Here is a 19,775-nt window from a genome sequence, read left to right on the forward strand (position 1 = left end):
AATTTTCAAATTCTGATGAAAAATTGTTAGAAAAGACATATTTTGCATGCATTCCCTTAAAACTGACTATTTATACTGATGATATTTCTACATTTCCAACTTATTACATGATTTTTTGCCAGCTATAACAAAAATAATATGGTACTAAGTGTCCGGATTTCGAATCATGACGTTATCATCGAGCAAGAAACACTGTTGGATGACTTGTTTTTACCATATCTTTGTATTTGAGCATCATCCAACCAAACTTCGGGACAATGCACAGAATGGTCAGCTAAACAAAACGTGTTTGTTATTGTTTACATTGCGTGCTCTCGTTTTTGTTTATTCACGGTCAAACATTAAAACGCGTTTTTCTCGGAACGTCAAAATGGCGGGTGTGACAAGATAGCACGGCGACGTCGAATTGTTGATTTGATCCCATACATTGTGATTCGTTAAGCAACCCATAGTTTCGCCTCCGTTTGCAGCAGTAAATGCGTCTTCAATTTATTCTCATTTTCCTGCAATGATCGCATCGCATGTAACGCCATGTTCAGTTCGTACCGGTGTTATAGTTCAAACAGTAGGGTATGCTAGGGTTTAATAAAGTAAGATCTTGATTAAATTTTTAAACAATTTTTGGACAGTTTATTTGAATTCGACACATTCCAAGCGATTGTTTTTTTAAATATATTTGTTAGAATTTTCTACAAGATTCAAATTTCTACCCTAGTCTCCGCTGCACCGGTTAAGCATCCTGACGCTGCTCACTTTTTCACGGAGACTACTGGCGGCACACCGAGGGTACACGCTTATCGATTCCCTGAGTTGAATATTAGATGAGACATCCCCTGCACCCACACGGTTCCACCGACCATCTTGGGCACTGAGATGGTGTCGTCAGGTCCTTTTGTGTCCCGCGTACAAAGGAGTGTGCGGGTGACTTGTTATCCTTCCACCAATCGCCTGCAAGAAGAACCCCGAGGGCGTTCTGGAGGAGGCAGCCTGGCTGGCTGGCTGGCTGAAAGTAGCTGATGTACAAGATCTTCGCTTCCTCTTTTTTTAGTGCACTCTTTTTTCTCTCATTGCCATTACTAACTTTTCCTCTTTCCGGATGGTGGCCAACTGCCGTTAGTAAGGTGCGCACACCGTGGTCATAACGAACGGACAGGGTGGCCACTCAACAATGGATTGGACTCAATAATAGTAATGTATAGTAGCACAGGATTGCAAACTATTCAAACACCAGGGCTGCAGAGTCGGATTGTATATCAAACGATTCCGACGCCGGCTTTCTGAGTAAAGCCGACTCCGACTTCGACTCCAGCTTTCAACAATTCATTGACTCCGACTCCGACTCCAACACCTACTCAGTTTTAAGAATTTTGATGTATTAGTCTTGATTTAACATTTTTGAAAATATTTTTTTCGAAAGCATAGGAAAATTTCACGAATGTTTCATGTTTTGACATTGTAATTCGGACCATAAGTTGCTGAGCATTAGAAAATAGTGGGTTGTTTGGGTGAGACTTAGAAAACATCAATTTTCTTATTTTTAACCCTTTACATGGCAATATCTCAGTAACTGAGGGTCGTATCAACAAAGTCCGAATAAGCAAAATATAGAGAATTTTCTCAGCTTTTCAAAAATATTTTTTTCAGAGGTGGGCAAACATGGGCACTTCTTTCAAAAAATCAATAACTTCGACTATTTTGAAAAAAGTTACATAAAAATGGCTATAACTTTAAAACGATGAAATCTATCAAAATTTCACTAGAGTACTTTTTGATTGCAAATTCAATTTTACATCAAAAAATTAAATTGAAAAAAAATTGCGACCAATATTTCGATTTTTTGGAAAAAAATGTATTGATTCAAAAAATTATAACTCGGTCAAAGATTTTTTGCCCATTCTGGAAATTTCTGAAAAGTTGGCATTTGATGTCTTTTAAAACATATATATAAATAAAATTAAAAATAGTTTTTTTTTTGCAAACCAAGTTTGAGTGACAAAAAGTGAAGTTAAAAATCACAAAAAAAATTTTACCGTGTACCATTTTTTTCAGTGTGGTCCATATCCATACCTACAACTTTGCCGAAGACACCAAATCGATCAAAAAATTCCTTCAAAAGATACTGATTTTTGAATTTCACATATCATTTTTGTATGGACAGCTGCCAAATTTGTATGGAAAATTATATGGACAAACTAATGGTGCAAAATGGTTTTTTTTGGGCATACCGAAGGCACCAAAATAGTTTCAACTGGATTAAAAAAAAAAACCAAAAATTCAAATTAAAGAAAAAGACCGATTCCGTGGAGAACTGCTCTTTATGCTTTGTGTTGAATTTTAGATAACCCCGACTCTGACTGCACGTTATCAAAAAATTTCGACTCCGACTCCGACTCTGAGTGTTTTTGTTCAACTGAAAAAAGTGTCGAAAAATTTTACTTTTTGCAACAAGTCTCAAAAAGTTGAACTTTTCAGCACTCAAATGAGTGTTATGATGAACTTTTCAGCACTTTTTTTATGTGAAGTAGGCCATTTCAGTGCAAAATTTTCAAAATGCCAAATCAACTAGGAACATGTGCGTCTATGTAATAACTAACTTTGCTTTTGTATGAATTTTTACTTATTCTTAATTTAGAAAACATTCTCAAAATAAACAGTGATTCGCTGCATCAAATCTTTATCGCCTTCCATTTTTCTAAATGTTTAAAAGTTTACGAAATGGCAAGTTTGCTCTTACGAATAATTTCGCTCTGAGTGTTATTGAATCTTTTACTGGAATTTATAAGGAATTTGATTAGAACAATTATTGATATTCAACTTTGAACTGAAGCAAACCCACAAAACTATTCAAATAATCCTTTTGAATACAAACTAACAGTTAAATACAATTTGCATATAAGCAAAAGTTTTGGCCAAATCTAAAAAGGAAATCAAATTGTCATTGTCACATTAAATTCCGTACAAATCCTTATTAAAAAAAACCGTACGAAATACTTGCCTGTTGAAAATCCGCTAAGTGGGTCGTCAATGTCATTGAAAATTTAAAAGGGATGCTAAGACTACTGTATATTGATCGTTTTGCCTGAAATAACTTTTATTGGGGTGAAAAATTTCGAGATTTCTGGATTCCCACTGCCAAATAAAACTTGCAAAACGGATCACCACCCTGTGCAGCAGAAGATGCTAGTTTCCAGCGTCGAGAAAATGAAAGCGACTAGCATAAAACGCGTCGTCCGTTTTTTTTTGTGGGTGTGTGTGAGCCCCTCCTGAACAGTGCCACTTTGGCCGCGATGGGTATCTCGACCGGGGGAAAGTACTTTGACTCCTTGGAGCGTAATAATGGGTGGTAACAAGTAGCTGGAATAATGCCCCACACCGACAACGACATAACGAGAACACGAAAAATCCATGTTGTAAGAGGTGAAACTTGGCAAGGGTCCGTCGTGACTTGGCCGGATTTCAATTACGACAACGCGTGAAGAGAGTATCAAAACAATCCAAAACGAGTGCTGACGACGGGCACTTTTCGGATAATTGCTTGGCTCGTGTTGGCCATCTCGAGTGCTTCTTCTACGAAAGTTCTTCCTCAAGAGTTTACTGGACCGCATATGGCACCGGGCACTATAAATATCGATTAAGTAATCACTATTATCATACTAGGATGATTCATGCGAGGAGAACGGAGAACACGCCAGCCGCCCAGTTCAGTCCGGTCTCTAGAACCACGTGTGACGACCATGACGACCGACGATATCGACCGCAAGAATTCAGGCCAGCTGGTTCCACAGCTGCTCTGGAAGGGGGGTTGGGCCTCCTAGGCTTATCCTCTGTCAGAAAAGCTCTTTTTGTGGCTGGTGGCGTGTGGTACGTGAGCAAATTGCTTTACACCCACCGACACCATAGGGTGGATTCGGAGGGAGAGAACTGGAGAGTACTGCGTACAAAAAAGTGTGATTAATCATATTTACTGTCTGGTAGAAGGGAAAAGTTGAGCAGAATTCGTTACTTTTGTTGTAGCATTATTCTCATGCAGATTTCTTACGAAAATTCTGTATTAATGTTGATAAAATCGAGCTTTAATGTACTTATGAGTTAAATTTGTTGGAAAATCGCCAGACAGTTTGATAAATGGAACCTTTGGCAACCCTTGCAAAGTTATGAGCACTCAACTGTTAATTGCAGAGTTTTTCGAGGTCGGATCGCAAATATATTTTGGAATTGTTAACATGTTGTATCAAATGATGCCTTATTCGTGCTTTCGTAATCTGACGCGCTATTCTCCAGAGTTTGACCAAATTTTTAGAATTGGCAACCCAGTACCTTTGCGTCAGACGTTATTTGACGTCAAAAATTGATATTGATATAAGTGTCATGATTTTTATACAAAACTAATACATTTGCTGCTTCTGCTGATTCTCTCTTTCGCCTGGTTTCAACCAATTTTGAACCCACCCTCTCACATCTAATCTTGATATTCAAATGATACGACAATACAATGCAGAACTTGGCAGTTTCTGAGCTTAATGCCCAAGGCTGCTGTCTCTCGGAGATTTATGATGTCTGCGATGAAATTAGCTAATTAATTCCGCTCCATTACACCCGAAGAAGTCACCAAGCTCCTGCTAGTGTCACCCACTATCAACCCCGATGAGTAAATCAATTTTGGTAAAAGCATAACTCCTGTCTCTCTCTCTCCCACCGAGACTGAAGCCACCATTAAATGGAAATAATAATATTCGCGCCAGGGTAGAGAAAGACCCAAGTAAACAACAGCCCCCATCGAAAAGGTTAATTATTTATAGAAACACTCGTCGGCCCAAAGTCTGCCAGCCAACAGCCACCTCGAATCGATTTTCTTTGGTGCTACACCCCATCCAATACAGTTTTGCTTGGGGGCAGGTGTGGTGCTTTCTTTTCAAGGTGAGTTGTTTTCAATCGATTACCTCTGAACTACTTTTGGTACGGTGTATTCTATGGCATTCTGGAAGAATTTCATACAGTTTGGTTAAATTTGAAACAAATGTTAGATTTATTTGAGAAAAGGTTCAGATTTCATGGGTTCAAGTAAAAGAATAAACGTTTTTGCTAAATATGTTCTTCGCCCCCGATTAAGCCCCTGTACTGCACAACATGCCGTGCCAAGTTAGTATCAATTATCTCATAATTGGCCATTTTCGTGCGGACTCACGCCCCGTTGATCTTGGTTAGTTTTTTTTTGTTCTGAGTGCGCGCTATCGCTGGCCCAAAAGTTTTGCTCGTATAATAAATTATTGCAGTAAGAGGAACTTGTGCGCCCACTTTTTCTTTTTTTTTTATCCAGCACCGAACTTCAGCCCCAACGATAAGCCAAATAAAGCAAAACTTTTATCCAATTGGACTTTCGCTTTTCCGTGGACACCCGAAGCCAGATGATACTGGTTATAGTTGGAGTTCATTCATAGAGCTGGAGCCGGACGCAGAGGTGGAAGAATTGCTTTCAAAGTTTTGTTTATTTTGTATTCTTACGATCTGTTCAAATACACAGTTCGACATTTTTGAAGTTGATGTCAGTAAACGCTTCAGTTTTGTCAAGATATGATAGGTTAAGACTCACTGAACACGCTACAATTGAATGAAATATTTTTTTGAGAATTTTCTGCCAATAAATAAAATTTTAAATTTCAAGTATAAATTATATGGAATTATCTTAAGCAACCATGCGCATCCACGTGTATCTGTAGGGGTAGCAAAAATAAGGTGGTGCGAATAGTTGCTTAAGATGATTCCATAGCGTTTATATTTGTATCGAAAAATACCACGGCCTCGTTGCACACGGCCACCTGGCGCGTCGTTTGGGTATTTTTTCGCCAAATGTGCTTTATAAATCATTAAATCAAATATTTCCGTTCTTTTTTTAGTACAGTTATTTAAAAAAAAATGTATTAATTCATGAGTTTTTGTGTAACACACTTTTTATACAAATCACTTCTTGTTTAGCACATTTCCGTAGTAACTGTTCAATAGGGCGTATCCGCGATTGTAAAAAAAAGCAGTCCATCCTTTTTGCTCAAGTGACAGTTCACGTCAAGTAATTGGGGGATAGACTGCTTGTTTACAATCGCAGATACGCCCTATTGAACTGTTACTATGGATTTTATAGTAAAAGATTTCCTCTAAAGAGCAAAGTGATCACTCGAAATCCTGATCGTTGGGGGTTCGGCTAGCAGCGTACTGGACTTCCAATTCTGAGGTCGTGTGTTCGAGACCCATACACGTATGATAAAGGTTCAGATTCAAAAATGCATAAACGTCACATCACTTCACTTTTTTTTTAAAAAAAAGGGGCCAAAGATAATGCGTAAACAAACAATATCCTGTTAATATATCGTACGAGCAAACAATATCCTGATACATCGTACGAGCAAGATGGATTGTTTGTTTACATTCGTGCCCCATTCTCTTAAGAGCGAGTCCACGAACAGGGCATACCCCTTTGTATGGGACGTCGTTTGGACCTCACCAATCTGACTGAAATTTTCAGGGGTTGTTTATACATATAAAACTAGCATCTGGCCAAAATATGAGCACTCTAGGTCAACGGGAAGTGGGGCAAATCGGGACAAAAAGTTTGAAGGTTCAAAAACGTCAAAAATCGTAAAAAAGCTGTAACTTGGGCAAAATTCAATTTAATTTAAAAATTCAAAATGCATCTGAAAGGGCTTATAAAATGCAACAAAATGCAGGGTAGAGCATCCCAATTGGTTGAATCTAAAGGGAGTTATTGGCATTTTAGTGAAAAAATAGCACAATTTTCAAACTCAAATAAAAAAGTGTTCCATCCAGATATCAACTCGTTTCGACCTGCAGCTTGTAGGGGACATCTGGGACTACCATCTGAGACTGAGAACGCTTTGGGTAAGGCAGTTTAACATATTAAATAGACACTTTTACTTTTAGTGAATTTTTTGGTTGTAAATTTTTGCTCGGGGGACCCCTTAGATCCCATTTAATGGTGAAAATTTTATCATATCCGTGTTCCTGAGATAATTTCACAATAGAAACATACATAAAAATGTATATTATCATCCATTTTAACCGTTTAAAAAATGAAAGTTAAAAAAAATCTTCGATTCACATTTATTGAAATTCAAGTTCGTTTCCAAGGATACTAGATGACACCAGAAAAAAAGCAGCATCTAATTTTTTTAACTTTCTTTTTTCAAAGGGTTAAAATGGATGAAAATAAACATTTGTATGCATGTTTCTATTGTGAAATTGTCTCAGGAACACAAATATGATAAAATTATCATCAGAAAATGGGATCTAAGGGGTCCTCCGAGCAAAAATTTACAACCAAAAAATTCACTAAAAGTAAAAGTGTCTATTTAATATGTTAAACTGCCTTACCCAAAGCGTTCTCAGTCTCAGATGGTAGTCCCAGATGTCCCCTACAAGCTGCAGGTCGAACCGAGTTGATATCTGGATGGAACACTTTTTTATTTGAGTTTGAAAATTGTGCTATTTTTTCACTAAAATGCCAATAACTCCCTTTAGATTCAATCAATTGGGATGCTCTACCCTGCATTTTGTTGCATTTTATAAGCCCTTTCAGATGCATTTAGAATTTTTAAATTAAATTGAATTTTACAGACGATTTTTGACGTTTTTGAACCTTCAAACTTTTTGTCCCGACTTGCCCCACTTCCCGTTGACCTAGAGTGCTCATATTTTGGCCAGATGCTAGTTTTATATGTATAAACAACCCCTGAAAATTTCAGTCAGATTGGCGAGGTCGATGCGAGATGGGTATGCTTTGCTCGTGGACTCGCTCTTAAAGAAGGGAAGAATCCTTATCAAATAATACTTTTTCGCCAATTGAGCCATTTCGCTTTTTGAGTTATTTCGCCTAACGTGGTGGGTCTACTTTTTCGCCTTTTGAATTTTGGCCTTTTGAGATCTCGCCTATTGAGTTATTGCCTTTTGAGGCTATCCCCCTTTTTCATTGTAACTTAGGATACACGCATCTGTTTTGGATCTCTTTTGTTGCAAGTGATTCTTGACATTCTTCCGGATCGAATGAAAGAAGAATCATCCAAATCGGTTAAGTTTTCGCCGAGATACAGCCGGTTGAAGTTGCATTTCCTACTTTTTTGACCCCCCTTGGTGCTTCGCGTAAGTTTTGACCAGAGCTGAAAATGTCAGGAGTCATGACGCGAAAATCGGTGACGCTGACTCGAATTTTTGAGATCCATTCACTAAACCGCAAAACCGTGACATAAACAAACCCGACTCAGTCGTGAGTGCCCCAACTCACTGAGCAGCTGCAATGCGAGGCAGTAGTCGACCAACGCTCATTCGACGTTGCACGCACACACATAAAGAAACAAGTTTTTACACAAAAAGTTGGTATTTATGCGTGGAAATGTAACTTTGATTATAAGTAATGGTTGTTTTAAGTGTTTTGCACAGTCTGGAACCATTCGATTGTTTAAAAATAGTCAAAATAGTGTTTAGAGAGGATTTTACGAGTCGGTCAAACGACACGAATTGAGTGAGTGTAGCTCATTTTTTCACGTCTCTCATTCTCCAGCAGCCGACCGGCACGAGTCAGGCGGCAGTGGTTGAACGGACACAATAGGCTTACAGTCAGATGCTAGCAGTGAACTGACATTTTGGTTTGCTTCATGTGTACGCTGGGTTGGAAACATTTTGCAGGCCTGGTTTTGACCCCGTTGTTGCTACAAGTGTTATTGTACGATCAGTATCTTGCTGGACTCGGTCGTTGGAAACGACCGTCGGCTCAACGACCGACGAAATAGGCGGCGGGCCAGATGCGGGCATAAAAATGTCAAAACCTCTCCCCCCTCACTTCGATTCGCTATCCAGCTGCGCATTGTTGACAAACAAACGGAGCACGCGGTCGCACGATGGCGGCATCGAGCCAGCATTAGGAGTGATCATTATGGATAACAATGAAACTTTATTCAATGAAAAATATTATTTTTCCGACTGAATGAGCATGTTCAAACAATTATTCATGATGTCGGAGAAGTGATTTTTTTTATAAATTGAACATTTTCATTCCAATTGGGAAACCCCAAGTCTCTCCACGACCGTTTCCAATGACCGTGAGAAGATGCTAGAAAATCCAGCTACCAGCTAAATCCACAATATTTGTAACGAAATATAAAAAATTTCAAAACTTTTCTTGAGTTTGACACTTACAGCTTACAGTACTTGTTCAGTAAATGGGTATTGTTCAGCTGGGCTGTTCACTTCGCTAGGAGACGGGGATTTTGACGGATTGCAGACTTGATTTTTGACATTTGATGTGATGATCGTCTAAGCCAAAGTTCCCATCTCCACCGCGCACCAGGGACCAGCGTTGCCACATGTACAGATATTTTTGGCACAGACCAAACACTCAAAATAATTATTTTTACAGTTAAAATACACTTGAGTAGTTTTTGTAAACTGCACTAAAAAGATAAACATTTTTTGCATCTTTTTACTTGTTTAGTTTTTGATAAAAATGTTTTTCTTTAAAGTTATACTTGATTGAGTGTTTGGTCTGTGCCAAAAATATCTGTACGTGTGGCAAGCCTGTCAGGGACAAGGAAATGAATTTGGAAAACGGGACGTGCTAGTGCTCTACTTTTTTCAGAGTTTTAATGAAAAATCTCCACGGTACCCTCAAATAAACTTCGCTTGGAGTTGGACGGTTTTTGGGATGGTGAATGAATGATCTCAGGATTCACCCTAGGCGAGTGGTAACGACTGGTTGCACTGTTGTTTTAAATTCTTCGTGTGTTCTCATTTCTAATGGGAAAGCTTCAAATTTTTCTCATCTCTTATTGGGAATTTTACAAGTCATCATGGCTATTTTTAGCGAGGTAATTTTGTATTCTTGTTTACTTCTGAAAAAATCATGCATTCAAACTATTATTTTAATCCGATTCAGATGGGATTTGAACCCAGGACCATTCGCTTAGTAAGCAAACATCGTAACCATTCAGCCACGACCGATACCTTGTTGTTCAGTAACTGGGTGTTGTTTAACTGAGTTGTTGAACGTCAAAAAACAATAACAAAGCAAAATGATCGAGGGGTCAGTGAATGCAAAAATAAAAAATCATTTTTAGGCATTCATAAAATTGCATATTTAAAGACAATTAAAACATTCCTTTAGTTTACTTTTTGTAGAGAAAATATTTTGCATCGATGTTATCCTCGTCATTTTTCTATCAGCCCAGTTAGTGAGCAGCATTTCAGTTACGTTGTTCGGTAACTGGGCGTTTTTAAACTGGGCTGCTTTTTAACTGGGCGCTCGATAACTGGGCCGTAGCCCAGTTTAAAAGCAGACAAACGTCAAAAAACCAAAACAAACCAAAATGACCGAGGGGTTAGTGGATGCAAAGATCATATTCAATAAATAAAAATACTTTTTTCAAACTTTTGTTCAATTTCATGTTACAATTCAAGCAATATGAAAAGTAAGCATTGTAAATAAATTTGAGTAACTTTTATTTTTATATTTCATCTGAAAAATAATATGAATCGGTGGTCCCCTCGTTATTTTTTGTTCAGCCCAGTTAACGAGCAACATTCGGTGATAGGACTTCGTTCTCAGCTCAGTTACCGAACAACTACTGTAGTGTTTTCGATGCAAACCTGATTTTTTCAGCACTTGTCGAATTTATCCAACTCGTAAACCTGGTTGGCTAAATTGGAAAGAAGTATTTTGGAAAATTGTACTATTTTAAGTATTTCCTCAGTGACGAATGTAATGATACTAATTTCTTCTATTTTCCCTAGCAAATCATTTTTGGACTGAAAACCACGAATCGATGCAATTCCCACCCCTGGAACTGGATTCATTTCTGTCCGATTGCCAAAAACCAGGCTCCATTTATAGCGATATGGTAGGACATTTGTGAAGATGTAACCACTCAACCCCGGAGGGCACCCTCTTATCAGAATTCTTCTGACTTGCAGCCACTCTGCCAACCATCACCACCATCATTGCGATGCTAATCCCATACGAAGCAGAAAAAGCTGTGTTCATTAATATTCACAATTTGATTTTTCCATGTCGAGGCGCATACCATATAGAGCATAGATAGGCGATGGAATCACATTTTTCCAATTTCCTCTCGTATGGCGAACGATTCCGGGGGGCGATGCGAGCGGAATTATCTGCTTAATGTCGTTATTCGTTCCTTCCCGTTTTCCCGTAATGGGAAATCTATACATGATCCAAAGTTAGTCGCAGTCGCTATTTTTGGTGTTGAGCCAAAAAGGGCACCAGAAATAGTTCGATGGATGCGGAACCCTATGCTTTCAAATTATAGTAATGGTGTTATATATTTCTCTCATGATACGTATCAATTCGGTCGCCGTCGTTGGAGAAGTCGAGTCCCTCAACTTTTTCGACCACCCTCTTACTATCGACCACCTTCAACTTGGTTAGATTTTGAATGCTCAAGTGCTCGAAAATAGGCGTCTCCCTGAACGAGTAGTCCATCTTGGCGTCGTGGACGAACCCTGCCCGATAGCCGTACGGGAACACTTCGGGCTTGATGATCGGATCCTCCAGCGGTTGGCCGTACGTCTCCACGGCTTCCGTCCGCCGCCGTTCGCTAGCCTCTTGCAGAATCCGACTCTTCAGCTTGATCGCACGCTCGCCACCCCGCAGCACCTGGGCCGTCGTGAAGCTTACCTCCCGCTGCAGATCCGGTGGGATACGGTAGCCGTACTCCTTGGGAATTGGAACGTCCGCATCGATGGTGGCCCACTTGACGGGACTTCCCAGCAGTCCGATGTAGCGTCCGGCTAGCGACCAGATGCGGATCGTGTGGTCGCTACTTGCTCTGAATTGAATCATAAATATTTAAGGTGCATTTGAAGTTGATCTCACGATACTCACGACAACAGCAGTTTCGTTGCGGGTATGTACGAAAGTGCCGTAATACAGTTCCGATGGGCTTGGTACGAGTTCAGCAGCCAGGGCAAGGGTTGGTTAGCAACGGAACGCTTCGCCCGACCTGGAATTATGTCGTCCAGCAGAAACGGAAATTGCATCTTCAAAGCGGCTCGGTTGAAGCTGACCCGATCTTCCGCTGAAACGCTAAGTTTTAATTTGTAGATGTGTTCAGAACAGAAATATGCGTACAGCTTACAAGTAACCTTCCAGTAGCCAAGTCTTGACGTATCCCAGATAAGATCCAGTGAACAGAAACTTGTTGTACGGATCGGTGGTCATCGACACTACTCGATCGCCGGCCATGTGTACCGCATTAAACGATCCCAGGAATCCTCCGTCCACGTGGTGCGAGTAAACCTGGATCACTCCAGTGTCCAGCGAACTCAGCAACGTTCCAACTTCCGGGTGCATCGGACGTGATTCCAGGAACAGCAACTCATGGATCGTCAGCTGCCTCAGCTGTTCGGCCTTCACCGGCATCACGATCCTTGTGAGACGGCGCTGGCGTAACTGCTCTTGCGGCATGAAAACCGACATTCTTGATCTCCGTTTTGGTTGACCGGTCTTTGTAGTCACTGCGTTGACGGGAATCTTCTGCTGTGGCTTGGCTGCATTGAATCTCTGGTACGGTTGACCTGTTTCCATCAACCAGAACACAATTTCCCCCGTATAGCTGCAGGTTGCAATGGCTTTCGGTTCGCTGTGGGTCACCGATGCGCACAGGATATCGTCCGAGTGGAGTTTTTGCCAGTCGATACCTCGCGGGAAGTCCATCCCGGTGGTTCCCACGGGAAACTCGACCACAACGTGGTTCCAACCCATCGCCAGAATGCTGGTTGGTTCCCAAAACACGGCCGTGACTTCACAACCCTCCTGGATGCTCATCGAGCTCATGCAAGATCCGCTGTTGAAGTTCCAGACCTTTAGGGTGCCATCGCGAGCACCGGTTAGAAGCAGCTGAAGCTTCGGATCGAAGCAAGCAGCGGTGATCTGAACCTGTTCCAGTAAGCCGTTGACGACCTGGGTGTGGGCATCGGTGATGATCGTTAGCTTGCGGTTCATGGTGTGGTCCCAAACGATGATGTAACTGTCCAGACCACAACTGATCAATACTTTGAACAGTGGATTGTAAAGCAGCACCGAAATAGGCTGGGTATGACTCTCGCCATCCGTTACTTCCAACGGGATTTTGGGACAACACGGTGCCGACAATACCTTGTTTGCTCCAATCACAAGTTCCCGGTTGAGATCGTTGTAGTAAGCACAAGCTGGGACCGTCTTGTACAAAGTCGTTGAGAACTGGCTGTAAGTTTGAATCAAAATTCTGTTGAGAACATCCCAGATTTTGACGATCTTCTTGGTGTCCATGCTGTAGATCTTCTGGGATCCATCCTGGAGGAACATAAACACAACGCCGGCGTTGTGCCCGGACAATGATGCTACAGGATTCTCCGGACGGCGAATGTCCCACATTCTAAGTTCCCCGTCCGGACCACCAGTTACCAAAAAGTCTTTGACATGATCATACGCGAAGCAGGTAACTCCCTTGGGAACCTTAATCTTCGTGATCTTATCCAGCTTGGTGAGATGCTGGATGATGACCGACGTGTACAACTTCTTTCTGGAACCACTCGGCGCTAGAGGATCATTCTCCGAGCATGCCAGAAAGCTGTAGGTCGGTTCCACAAACTGTAGCTGCCGAACGATATCCGGCAGCAGACGACCATAGTCCACACACTCCATCTGGGGATACGACCCATTCAATAGATCCCGAAAGCTCAACCGCGTTACGGTGGATGCCGCGTCGAACTTGAACGGTTCCTTCCGCTCGGGGTAGAACTCCACCACTCGGAGCACACCCTTGTAGTCTCCCATGATCAGCTTGCTGCGGGTGGATGCTGAGAAGTGGTACTTCAGCGCGTTGATCGGGTTCGGGATGCGGTTGACGATTATCTTGAGCGTGAAGCCGGACCCGATGATGTCGTAGATGCGCAGCTCGTGCTCCAGACAAGCCACGCAGAAGTAGTTCAGATCTGGCAGGACGGCCGTGTCCAGGATCCAGGTTTTGGCACGTTTGAGATCGACTGGAAATCGGAACTATTAAGATTTGGTATAGCTAAAATGTATTGATTGTACCGCTGAAGGCCTTCCCAGTTTTCTCATGCTTCCAGTCTCGCTTCCAAAAGTTGATCACGGCTTCTTGCGTCGAGGTGACCCAGAATCCCTGTGACCAGTTGACTGTTCCATCCTGAAAGCGCGTAACAATCTTAAAGTAAGCACATCACACCAGATCTCAAAACAGTCCCTTACATACGACACCATCGGGCTGTACTCGATCTTGATCACCGGGTACGTTTGCCGGCCCAGCTTGACGCTCATGTCCAGCGAAATGGGCAGATCGAGCGATTCCTGCACCGCCAGCGGGTCATCGTTGTGGAAGCCCAGGATCAGGTAGCTGATCAGCTCGTCCCACTGGCAAAAGTTGTCCCGATCCGTGTTGATCTTCATGAACAGCGTTTCGAACTCTTCGTCGCTGAACCGAACGCCGGTCAGGACGAACAGCTCGGCGCGCAGCTCGTCCGGCAGAAGCTGCTTGCGCTGGTCGAACAGCTGGTGCAGATGTTGGACATTTTCGCGGGTCAGGTAACGATGCAGGAGCTGGGGTTGCGAGTAGTCGACACTCTCGAGGGAAGAACCTGGGGAGCTGAGGGTTGATTTCCTCTCCATGGTTTACGGGTGACGTTCCATACAGTGGTTCCTTGGATGAAATTGTACCAGGGTAATTCTCTACCAACTCACACGAAATCGGGAAAAGTTGCCCCGACCCCTCTTCGATTTGCGTGAAACTTTGTCCTAAGGGGTAACTTTTGTCCCTGATCACGAATCCGAGGTCCGTTTTTTGATATCTCGTGACGGAGGGGCGGTACGACCCCTTCCATTTTTGAACATGCGAAAAAAGAGGTGTTTTTCAATAATTTGCAGCCTGAAACGGTGATGAGATAGAAATTTGGCATCAAAGGGACTTTTATGTAAAATTAGACGCCCGATTTGATGACGTACTCAGAATTCCGAAAAAACGTATTTTTCATCGAAAAAAACAATAAAAAAGTTTTAAAAATTCTCCCATTTTCCGTTACTCGACTGTAAAAAATTTTGGAACATGTCATTTTATGGGAAATTTAATGTACTTTTCGAATCTACATTGTCCCAGAAGGGTCATTTTTTCATTTAGAACAAAATTTTTCATTTTAAAATTTCGTGTTTTTTCTAACTTTGCAGGGTTATTTTTAGAGTGTAACAATGTTCTACAAAGTTGTAGAGCAGACAATTACAAAAATTTGATATATAGACATTAGGGGTTTGCTTATAAACATCACAAGTTATCGCGATTTTACGAAAAAAAGTTTTGAAAAAGTTACTTTTTGCGTTTCTCTTTGTTTCGTCGTCCGTGTCTGTCGCGGGTGACCATGAACGGCCATGATCGATGACGACCAACTTACATTTGTAATAATAACTCGGGACTCCAGCAACCAAATTCAACCAAACTTTGGGACAATGCACAGAATGGTCGGCCAAACAGAACGTGTTTGTTATTGTTTATATTGCGTGCTTTCGTTTTTGTTTATTCAAACATTAAAATGTGTTTTTTCTCGAAACGTCGAAATGGCGGGTGCGACAATATAGCACGACGACGTCGATTTGAGGGTGGATTTTTCTCTGTAACGAGTTTTTGTTTCCACCAACACTGAAGCTGACTCCGTTGGAAAACAAAGAAATGTCTTTATGAAGCAACAATTTTCATGTAATGATCCGTGAATGAGCACAAAGAACTCTTTGGCGTCTCAACGAACAAACAATCTGCGTTTGGATTGCAAAGCAAATAATGCTTTTCCCTTTTCCTGTGATGGCGGTGAGTCTCTAGGGATAGTCACAATAGCTCCAAGAACTGCTTCCTGTAGAACACAGGCTTGAAAGAGTTGTCACTCAATTTTGTTTTCAACAAGGAGCTACATCAAAAGGCACAACAGTCTGGGCCCTGGCTGGAAAGTGTTGGTTGTGGTAATAGAAATCCTTTTTTCTGAGTTTTTTAGTTTTCTTCAAAAATTAGTAAAGTTTCAAAATGCAAGCAAAAAAAAATTCAATACCCTTATAACCTTTAAGTTATTTAAAAATAGATTTTGATCCAGTTTTAAACGTCTTTCATCCACGTGGTGGTGGAACGGAAGCAACGACATCTTGCACAGTATTGCCAGTGTGCTGCTGCCGAACGAAAGCTTCCGTCCCGAGCCAGGAACATCCGTAGGAAGTTCGATAACACCGACCGTCGTCGTTCCTGCATCGAAAGGAAAGAGTCGAAGTATCGACACAAATTTCGTAACTTCGTTCTGAGGAATCATTTCCTGCTGCTGCTGGCGTTCCTAAAGAGTACATTTAGTTATTTAAAATAACTGAAAATTTGTTATTTAACTTTTATTTTTAACAATTTACTATTTTTAAGAATAATTGTTTTGGATATTGAATGCTTTAAGCAACTATAAATCTATTAATATTAAAAGCTACAGAAAAAATGCCCTTAAAATGTAATGGGCAAAGTCAAAGACTGAATTTTTTTTAGTTTTTCTTTAAGTTTGACAAAAAAAAATTTCAAAAAAAATCTGCAAAATATTTTAAGCTTTCGGATGGACTTTGAAATTGGCTCCCTACCATGCCACTGAGTGTTATAAAGTTGCTGTCATCGCCTTCTTAAAATGTATTGAATATTGAACAAGACTCAGTTAATGGAGCAAGTTTTTTTGGCTTTGCATTCCCATCTTGGATGCAACGATGTTTGGTTATGTAAAATTTGGTATAGGTTGCTTCATTTAATTGTTTTTTAAACCATATTTTGTTTACAAGCGTTTTTAATTTATTTCTAAATAATCTTTTTGTTTTCACTCATATTATAATTTTTTTTAAACGAGCAAAAGAACACCCTATTAGTCAAATTTTAACACCTTTCCAAACATTTCCCAGTTAGTCCACATCCCCGCTTACACAAACTTTGCATCAACGAGCCAAAGTAAAGAAGCTGAAGCCGTGCGACGAAAGGTGCTTTTAAAATCAGGCACTTTATATCGTTCCAGTGAGAGCGGTTAGCAACACGGCGGGGGTCGGGGGCTGCCTACAGCTGAAGAAAGGTCCAGAGCCTTGTTTTCGACCAAAATAAATAGATTGGCCCTTTTTCCTTTCTATGTGCCAACCGGATGGTCACTCTGGGAAATCCAGCTCTTTCTACCCATGTTGAGACAATGGATTTTTGCTCCAAAATTGTGTTCGTGTATGTGAGTGTGTGAGGATGGTGGGCATGTTTGCATTTTTTTTAGAAATCGTCGTAGATGTGCTATCTCGTCAAATGTTGCTTTTTGATGTTCTTTAAAAAATAAAAGCGTTTTAATGTTTCAACTTGAATAAATAAAAAAAGAGAGGAAAAATGAGAACATTCGTAGGGTTTTTTTGGTGACCATGCTGTGCATTTTATCAATTTGGTGGCCGGAATCCTGTGTTACTAGAAAAAATGTAAACAGTAAACGTGCATGCAAGAGTGACAAAATGGCCAAAATTAGTCAAAATTTTCATCCAATTGATACGCTTCTCGTTTACTTTTAACATGTACCGCTTGCTCAAACCCCAATTCCTCTCTAACGTACTTTATGGATGACGCCTTAGGCAAGTTTTTGCACTGTCAGGTTGTGTCAAAATAGCACGATCTGATCACCACCACGTGGGTGAAAGACTGACAACCTTTCACGGGATTTGAAGGGTTTTTATATAATATTTTAGGATAATAATCTAGTTTTTGGGTTTTTTGAACAAAAAAGGTGCGGCACTGAAAGCTACAATTAAACGGCGTCCTTAATTAAATTTGACCAAAAATCAACTTGCGTCAAAATAGCACGATCACGACAAAATTACGATAACCATAGAAGTTGGTAGCTATTTTACATATAATGTTGATCAGGGAGTTTGAAACCATATGTGGCTGAATTAGTTTGTCATGGTTATGAAAGGAAGTTTTTTATTTTCGATTTTACGTGATATATGAAAGGTTTTTGGTCTTTGATTGCATTGAATTGAATTAAATTAAATTGAATTTTTATTCAGTTTGAATCCCGGGGTGGATGGAAACTAAGGTGTAAAAAGAGGTTTGAAATTGCCTCAACAATCAAGCCTTCGAACAGTAGGAATCTCGCAATCAAGAACGCCAAGGCAATACTGTAGAGCGAATAATTTGATTTTGATTTTTTTTGAATAAAAATGCTTTTCAATACAAGCTCTGAAAAGTTCAACCTTTTAGCACTCAAATGGGAGCTATTTAGGTGAACTTGTCATCACTTGTATTCATAATTTTAAACATTAATGTAAAATTAGTAGTTCTGTAGTTCTGTAATTTCCCATTTTGGTTTCGATATTTTTAATTTTTAATTTTTTATTTGAAGGAAACTTTTCCAAACAATGAAGCCGTTTTGCATAATATTTTCTTTCTATCCAAAGCCTTACATAATTTCGCCGATTGCTCTTATAAAATGAGAATTTGAATATTACAAAGTTTGCATTTTGAGAAATTCTGAACCGATTTAGTGTCTCTGGCAAAGTTGTAGGTTATGATTAATACTAAAGGAAATAAGAGTACGGAATTTTGGTTTGAATTTGCTACTTAAAATTGAATTCAATTTTTTTAAATTTAATATTATCATTTTCTTGAATGTTAAGGATGGTTCAATTTGTCCAATCTCATGCCAAAGATATTAAAAATCGAAAAAACTATCAATTTTCATTCTCAGACCATGTTTAAATGGAATTCAAATTTGCAATCTAAATTGATCATTTTAAGTTAGAGTCATTTAAAATATTTTTTTCAAATGTTTTTTTTTGAAAATCTGTTGATTTTTTGCAATTCAAACTTTAATTTAGTGAATGTTGTATACATTTTTTCCGACTTTGTTGATCAGAATGCTTTTTGCTTATATAAAACCTCCTAAAGTTGCAAATTTGAAAAATGATTTTTTAGTATCATTAATTTACCCCTAATTTTTTCAATATCTTTAAAATATCTTTAAAAATACGATAATAGACTTGTTTTTCAATATTTTGCAGCCAGAAATGGTGATGGTTTAGTAGCTTGGTTTCAATAGGTCTTTGATGCGAAATTGGACGCCCGATTTGATGGCTTACTAAGTTTATGCAACAAGTGGCGAAAACAAGATTTTTTCGAATCATAAACCTCGTTGGATAAATACGACGAGTGCTGAAAATATCAAGTTTTGCAACGAGCTGCTTACTATATTTTTTGCAATTCCGAAAAACGCTTTTTGAATGGAATTGTATGTCAAACATTCATGTGATAAGTAAATTCACCGTTCAAAAACAATATTGAAAAATGTTACTTTTCGATACAAGTGTGATAAGTTCAACATTACAGCACCCATTTCAGTGCTGAGAAGTAGGACTTTTCGGCACTGGTACTAAAAAGTATTGATTTTCAAATCTGTTATTTTTGGTAGTTAAAAGTAGGCCATTTCGTTTCTTCAGAAGGACTGGAAAAAATGAAATTTTCACAGCGGTATTCCAGAAACATATTTTTGCAATACCGTTGTGAAACTAGTAACTTTTCCTGTCATTCTCGCATAACGATCCGGCCTACTTTTCTTTACTAAAAATAAGGGAATCGAACAGTAATACCTTTCGTTACAAGTGCAGAAAAGTTTTACTGTGCAGCACTGAAAAGATTTCAACTTTTCAGTACTTGTGTCGCAAAAGTAATACTTTTTAATATCGT

At 39.8% G+C, this 19,775-nt stretch overlaps 2 protein-coding genes across 3 annotated transcripts in view; one reads left to right on the forward strand and one right to left on the reverse strand.

Moving 5' to 3' along the window:
* Positions 1-19,775, forward strand: part of LOC6053994 — a 143,141-nt gene that overhangs the window by 8,148 nt on the left and 115,218 nt on the right. The window lies entirely within an intron of this gene.
* Positions 11,336-14,686, reverse strand: LOC6045137 (WD repeat-containing protein on Y chromosome). Its single transcript, XM_001862503.2, has 5 exons — positions 14,270-14,686; positions 14,096-14,207; positions 12,156-14,043; positions 11,903-12,103; positions 11,336-11,846 (listed from the first exon to the last, which is right to left on the reverse strand). The coding sequence occupies exons 1-5, from the start codon at positions 14,684-14,686 to the stop codon at positions 11,336-11,338; spliced, it is 3,129 nt and encodes a 1,042-aa protein (XP_001862538.2).

The sequence above is a fragment of the Culex quinquefasciatus genome, chromosome 3, assembly GCF_015732765.1.
Source record: "Culex quinquefasciatus strain JHB chromosome 3, VPISU_Cqui_1.0_pri_paternal, whole genome shotgun sequence".
Classification (NCBI taxonomy): domain Eukaryota; kingdom Metazoa; phylum Arthropoda; class Insecta; order Diptera; family Culicidae; genus Culex; species Culex quinquefasciatus.

Bases quoted from the DNA above. Each gene is read 5' to 3' on its own strand.
- LOC6045137 (XM_001862503.2), bottom strand. From the start codon at position 14,686: ATGGAGAGGAAATCAACCCTCAGCTCCCCAGGTTCTTCCCTCGAGAGT. The intron at 14,208-14,269 runs GTAAGGGACTGT...ACGCGCTTTCAG, and splicing joins ACAGCCCGATGGTGTCGTAT to GATGGAACAGTCAACTGGTC. The intron at 14,044-14,095 runs GTACAATCAATA...TCCGATTTCCAG, and splicing joins AACTGGGAAGGCCTTCAGCG to TCGATCTCAAACGTGCCAAA.